The 7,367-nt window shown below is 31.0% G+C and overlaps 1 protein-coding gene across 1 annotated transcript; it reads left to right on the top strand.

Annotated features, from left to right (window-relative positions):
* Window positions 1-4,392: 4,392 nt before the first annotated feature.
* LOC149499232 (UDP-glucosyl transferase 73CC6-like) lies at window positions 4,393-6,041 on the top strand. The gene has a single exon (XM_089721269.1). It carries the CDS (start codon window positions 4,496-4,498, stop codon window positions 5,981-5,983), a length of 1,488 nt encoding a protein of 495 aa, XP_089577395.1. The 5' UTR covers window positions 4,393-4,495; the 3' UTR covers window positions 5,984-6,041.
* Window positions 6,042-7,367: the final 1,326 nt, after the last annotated feature.

Genomic DNA, 7,367 nt, shown 5'->3' on the forward strand with positions numbered 1-7,367 from the left:
TGTCATTGCACTAATGGCTACTTCTGCATTTAAACCATCAATTTGCATAGCTAATTTCTAGAATTTATTAAGATAATCCTTAAGAGATTCTCCATCATTTCTCTTAAGACTATTAGATCTGAAGATATCTTTTTAGCTCGGAATACATGTGATGAAGCAGGCTTTTAAAGCTGAGGCCAATTGAGCGAAGGAGCCAATTGACCTTGTCTTGAGCATATAGTACCACTCCTGTGCTGGCCCCTTAAGAGTTGCTCAGCACAATAGAGCATTTGTTGTCGTCTAGATGTGCATTATTGTTCTGAAATTTGCCAGATAACTCTTTGGGTCTATTGTGCCATCATACCTTTGAAAGGTTGGCATTTTGAATTTTGATGGAAAGGATACTGCCAACACTTCTTGAGATAATGGGGAGTCATTTTTAAGCCCATAATCACTACTGTTGCCAGCAACTCGAAACTCTTTAAGGATTTCCTTGATCTTTGTACGGAAACTTTCATCATTCGTCTCTCTTGGACGATTTGTAGTTGACTCCGTTCTCTAAGATGACTCGATTTCTTCAGGTGGGTACACTTGCTCGTCCTCCTCATTCTATATGACTTCCTTCCCATTTCTGAGTGAGTAGTTATGATGCTAGGAAGGCCGAGAGTGAGGTTGAGAGTGTATAAAACGTTCCAGAATTGATACGAAATTGTTGTAGGCTTCTGCCAAAGCCTTTACAATGTGGATCCATCGCTAACGGGGGATTAGAGGCTGAAGGAGTCTCAGTTGCATTAATTGCGACATTCGCATTCAAAGCATCATTTGGAGCACCACTTAGCAAATTTTAAGATTCATTAGATATCATTTCTGAATTGATTTAAAAAAGAAGAAGATTGAACGGTTAAAGTGTATTCCATGTTCACCGCACCAATTTGATAGAAGTAAGAGAGAAAATAAACTTTGAAATTGATATAAATATAGTGCATCCTTCTTTGAAACATAATATAAATATTTATAGTAACTAATCTTTTTTATGACTTGCCTTGCAAGCTACTTATAATGTTATATATTTGTACTCTTTTATATTTGTGCTCTACTCATTATATATTTGTACTCTTTTAATTTTTTTTATTTATATTATATTAAAACATAAGTTTTTGTATCCATATTAAAACAAATACTATTATTTACTTTGTATTAGACTTTTTCATACAAGCTGTTTATAATATCACTTCTTACATATTTAATTCTATTTTTTTATAATAAAATGGTCTCAAAATAAAATTCAACTCAATCTCTAGACCTAATCCTTCAGTCCTTAATTTATAAATGCAGATTTTTAAAACATTAATAAAGGAAATCAAGTCATCACTCAATCTCCAACTTTCTGCCCTCAACCCCAAATCAATATCTACATACAACTATAATAAATAATAATAATAATAATAATAATAAATTATTTTTTTACCACTGGATAAAGGAAGAAAATGAGCAGATAAATAATGGTAATTATTTTGGATATGGTGACAACACTACTTACCCAATGCATTAGAGAAACAAATGTATGCAAAAACACACAAATTCTTGAAATTCCAAAAAGTGATCCAAAACAAAAATGTATAGTTCAAGTTTTTTTCCAGTTTTATAAAATTATTTTCTTTTAAGTCAAACAAATTTAGAATATAATAGAAAAAATATTAAGAAAATTAAAAATGTTTAATTATCAAGAGGCCATCTATTTATTACAAGGGAGATATAAATCTCTTACTAAATTAAAGTGATAGTAGTTACAAATTAATTCATTAAAGAAAAACATAATAATAAAAATTATTACTAAGAATAGAACTCTTTATGAAATTCAACATATAACAAGAAATAAATTATATTAAAAAAAATTACCAATTTGAATTTCAAAAATCAACCATTCTTTAACTTGAAATGCTATAATTTATTGAAATTTGATGTTGATAGACAAAAAAGAAAAAAATAGATTGTAGCCAAGTCAACAAATAAAAATTACAAAGCAAATAATGCCAGGATCTAAGTTTGTTTCTCTACTTTTCTAAGTAATAAATTTAACATATATAAATTAATTAATTAAAAATATTACATAAAAGAAACGTTCTATCCTCACCAAATAAACACTCAATTTTCCCTAAAACCATATAGGAAAAGAAGAGTATACTTTTTTCTTTTTTATTATCCATACACATTTTTTTAAAAAATAATGTTTACAAATTATATCTAATCAAATAATAAAATGCAATTTTTTTTTTGTCTTAGCCACAGGTATCCCGAGCCCTAGAATTAAATTCTGCTCGCATTGGGCTGGCCCAAGAAGGGGTAAAGTGCTCAAAACAAAAATTTGTTCCATCCATGAGGATCGAACCATCGACATCACTTAAGGGAGAACAGTGTCAAACCACTCATCCCAACACTCGTTGATATAAAATATAATGTCCTAATTGGCAACGACTAAAGCTAAGGATGTCAAAATGGGTCACGATACAAGAGTACGATTCACCTAACACGTAAAATAAACATGTCAGTGTTGAGGTTAAACGAGTTCATATAATAAATGGATCACTCATTTATGACACGAATATAAACGTGTCCTGTCATGAGTTGATAAGCGGGTTAGACGAGCGACCTGTTATTTAAAAGTAAAAAGGTAATTTTAATGTCAAAAGTAAATATTCTAACTAAATTCCTATTTAAACTCTTGTATTAATTTTTTATTTTAACTGTGAATCTTGAAAAATCTATGCATTTTATATATGAAAAATTATTTTTTAAATATAATTTAAGTTAAATAGGTTATAAGCAAGTTAGGTAGGTCGTACACATGTCAACACGACCCAGTTAACCTGTTTATAATATTAGGCGGGTTATACGAGTCATATACGGGTTAACACGATCCACTTAATCTATTTATATTATTAGACGGGTTACACATGTTGTGTTTGTGTTACCTGTCTAATTTTTGTATTGTGTTCGTATTGACAAATTTGACACGATTATTAAATGGATCGTGTTCATGTTGATCTTAAGCATGTCGCATGTTAGGCGAATTCATGTCGAACCCGACCTGCCAACCCATTTGACATCTCTAACTAAGGTTATTTTAAGATATTCCAAATTTCATGAAGGGTAATATCAAAAATCTCATTATTCCTTCCCTATTCACTTATTTATTATATATAGTATAGAAGTATATATTTCCTATTTTAATTGAAAATGTAAATGTCTAGCAAAAATTTCAGTTATAAGTGCCGAACGGGAATCTTGAACATTTATTACACGGTTTAAATGACTCTAAAGAGTCCTTTGGCCAAGGCTACAGGTTTGAGTAATGCTTTGCCTGTTTACTTGCTCGCTGCATTTATTAGTTCTTATCAATAACCAATAGTTTAGAACTTCGAATATTGTTTCTATAAAAATATTATTTATAACTCTTAATATTTCTAAATTTGATTATAGTTAAATTTTTATTTGTAGATTATTTTGTAATATTCAAAATTATATGCTTATGATGTCTAAAATTTTTATTCAGCATAGGTTACAAATGGTGTTAATTAGATTGTGAGTTGCATTGAATAAAAAATTATTGGAAAAAATTCTTGTTTTAAAGCAAATTAATTATAAATTTTCATTTTTAGTTATTATGAAAATAATTTGAAAAACGTTTTTGATATTAAAATAAGAAGACAATTCTTTGAATTTAGAAGGAAAAAAAAGAAATCGGACCAAAAAACTTTGAATGGTAGTTGAAAAGATTGATAAATATAACAAAAATTAACAATAAAAAAATAGTTTCTTAAAGATAACAATAAAAAATATTATTTAAATAATAGATTACTTAAAGCATAAGCATATCCTATGCAAGCATGAATCATGGATGATGTATCTTAATAAATAAAAATTGTATATGTTGATGTGGCTGAATGTGTATTTATAAATGTTAGATTTTAAAAATAGCTCTCTAACGCACGAAGAATAATCAGTTTCAGTGTAAGAAAAAGTTTGAACACGAATAAAAAAAAGAGGCACAAAGGAAAAAAAAAAAAAAAAAAAACTATGTCACGTTGCCTAACAGACAATCTGTAAATAGAGAACGTGATAAATAATGTATCTTTTTTTTACATGTTAGACTTATAAATTAAACAGAAAATAACATTGAAAAAGATTTTTAGTTTTAATTTTTTTAATTTTTAAGACATGATAAATAAATTAAAACAATTAATAGATGCATGGGAGACGCTATTTTAACATGACAATCAGTTGTAGGTTTATTGATAGAGTTTTTTTTTTATTACTTGTGATAGTATTTGTTTTTCTAATAATAAAAACCATTTAGTGATAAAGTGTATCTTCAAAAGATTTGGTTTGGAAACTAAAAGTCATGAACACAAGTGGACAAACCAACAAACTAAATTTCGTTTTCCACCACACTTTCAAACACTTGCTTTTCTCTTTGGGTGATTGGATTGGGTCTATTAAAAACTAACCTTTTCGTATGCATATTCCATCGCCTTCGTCTTTGGCTTCCAATTACCCAGCAATGTCAAGCGACATTTTTGTTGTTCCAGCCTTTGGTCAGGGCCACCTTCTTCCTTGTATAGAGCTATGTAAGCACTTAGCGTCTCTTAATTTCAAAACCACCCTTTTAATTTTCTCTAATCTTTACTCCTCCATTCCCGTCTCTTTTATCCAGCACCCTTTAATTGAAGTTGCCCAAATACAATCTCCACCTCCTTCTTCACAACCCCCATTTCTTCGAATGAAAGAGGATCAAACCCGACTTGTTTCAGGACTTGAATCTCTCCTATCAACCCGAACTCATACAGATCTACCCATTTGTGCCGTAGTTGATGTCCTTATAGTCATGGATTGGACTGTCAAAATTTTCGGAAAATTCAAAGTGCCTACCATCGGATTTTTCACTTCCGGAGCATGCTCTGCTGCCATGGAGCTCGCCACCTGGAAATACGGCGGCGATTTCCGTTTACTGCAAGGATTACCGGAGCATATGGCTCTTACAGAATCAGATCTCAAACGACGTCCTGGTGGGCCTCACGGCGGCGGCGGCGGCGGCGGAAATTCATCGAGCCCAGGTGGGCCGAGAAAAATAGGCCCACCAAATCCTGGAGAAAGACCGCCATGGGTAGATGACGTGAAGGAGTCGATAGCGTTGATGATAAATACTTGTGATGATCTTGAACGCCCTTTCATTGATTACCTTGCAAATGAAGTGGGAAAACCGGTTTGCGGAGTCGGCCCACTTTTGCCCGAGTTATATTGGAAATCGGCTGGTTCTCTCGTTCGAGATGGTGAGATTAGGTCGAACCGAAAATCTAATGTCACCGAAGATGAGGTAATAAGTTGGTTAGACTCAAAGCCAAAAAAATCAGTGCTATACGTATCATTTGGTAGTGAATTAGGTCCAACAATGGAGGAATATCCTCATTTAGCTAATGCATTAGAAGAATGGACCGGACCATTCATATGGGTAATCCAACCGGGTTCAGGTAGACCAGGTCCGCCGCGTCAACTTTCTGGTTCAGATGTCGAAGAAGGTTACTTTCCTTCGGGTTTGCAAGAAAAAGTTGGGGAAAGAGGATTGATAATAAGTGGTTGGGCACCACAGTTGTTGATATTGAGTCACCCATCAACGGGTGGATTTTTGTCACACTGTGGATGGAATTCTACAGCAGAAGCAATTGGGCGAGGTGTTCCATTTCTGGCTTGGCCTATTAGAGGTGACCAATATTATAATGCAAAACTAGTGGTGAGTCATCTGAAGATAGGTTATATTGTTAGTGATGATATGTCAAAAATGATCACAAAGGACAATCTTACAAAGGGGATTGAAAGGCTAATGGGAGATGAAGAAATGAAAGGAAGAGCTGCTATTATTTGCTCTAAATTTAAAGATGGCTTTCCATCAACTTCATTAGGTTCTTTGGATGCTTTTAAGAATTTTATAAACCAAAGAATTGGTTAACTTGTAAATTTAAGTTAATACATATCAAAATTAAATAAAATGAGAATTTATGTGTTAATGCTCTGTTTGTTTCCGTAAAATAACTTGCAGGAAAATAATTTGTTGAAAAATATAAAAAATATTTTTCTTACAAAAATATTTTCTAAATGACTTATTTTTTGTTGTTTGGTTGTAATATTGAGAATTAATTAAAAATATTAAAGATTTTATCTCGTAAAACCATAAAAAATATTAATATAATAGAAATTTTATAATTTATAAATTTTGTTGTTAAATATGAGAAGAATGCCAAAAAAATATATATATAAATTATGAAAGTTGTCGGTGGAGGCTGCCAGTGGCTGGTGGTGGCTACTGGTGTTGGTCGGTGGTAAATGGTGACTGGTGGTAGTGACTATGATAACTAATAAATTAAAAAAATAGATTTATAAGGTTTTTCAATGTCCGGAAAATGTTTTAGTCTCTTGAAAATGAAAAGTTATTTTCCTATAAAAATGAATTAATTTTTATTAACAAAAAAATATTTTCCATTAACTTATTTTTCTAAATGTCCCAAATAATAAAAAATTATAAAAAAATATTTTTCTACAAGCCTCGGGAAACAAACGGAGCTTGAGTTGAAGAAGATCTGCAGTGAAGAAAAATTTTTAACTGCTCGTTTTGAGTTATTGAGCTACAGCCTTTCACAGTACAGGGTAATATGGATTATTCTGTCGTTTTTCATAAATTATTCTGTCGTCTTTTAATTCAATCTATTGCTCACTTCAGTTTCTTTATCTTCTCTCCAATTACAAGTCCTCTTACTTCTCAAAGCCCACTTCACGCAGAGCTGTAAATTCCATTGTTATCATTAGTTTGATTTCAATTTTTTTAAACCGCCAAATTCAGATTTAATTTGATTATTGGAAGCATTCAATTTTTTTTTTTTTACGAATACTTTATCATTTGTTTCAAATGAAACAAATGGACACAGTATTAAGTTATATATATTTTCGATTTTTTTTTTGAAAGGGATATATATTTTCGATTTGATTTGGTTTGGTTTTGACAATTTTGATTTCAGAATCATTAAACCAAATCGATGACTTGTTCTTTAATTTTCCAAATAAAACCAAAGAATGGAGAATGTGACCAAAAATAAAGCCCCTTCTGTATGAGCGGTAAATCATCAAATTTTTAAAATCACAATCTTTATTAGTTTGAGTGGATTAGAAAATTTGAGTCGATTTATAAACATTCCTACTCATTATGATTCTTTTTTATTTATTTTTTCATTGTATTCCCTTTGAGTCTGTTTTTATTATTGTCCCTCCGAAACTTAAACTTTTGATAGAGTTATAATTAGAATAAAAAAAATATAAAACTATTTTCCAATATAATATTT

Source organism: Jatropha curcas, chromosome 1 (genome assembly GCF_041381405.1).
Source record: "Jatropha curcas cultivar XTBG-Jc1 chromosome 1, XTBG_Jcur_1.0, whole genome shotgun sequence".
Lineage (NCBI taxonomy): Eukaryota > Viridiplantae > Streptophyta > Magnoliopsida > Malpighiales > Euphorbiaceae > Jatropha > Jatropha curcas.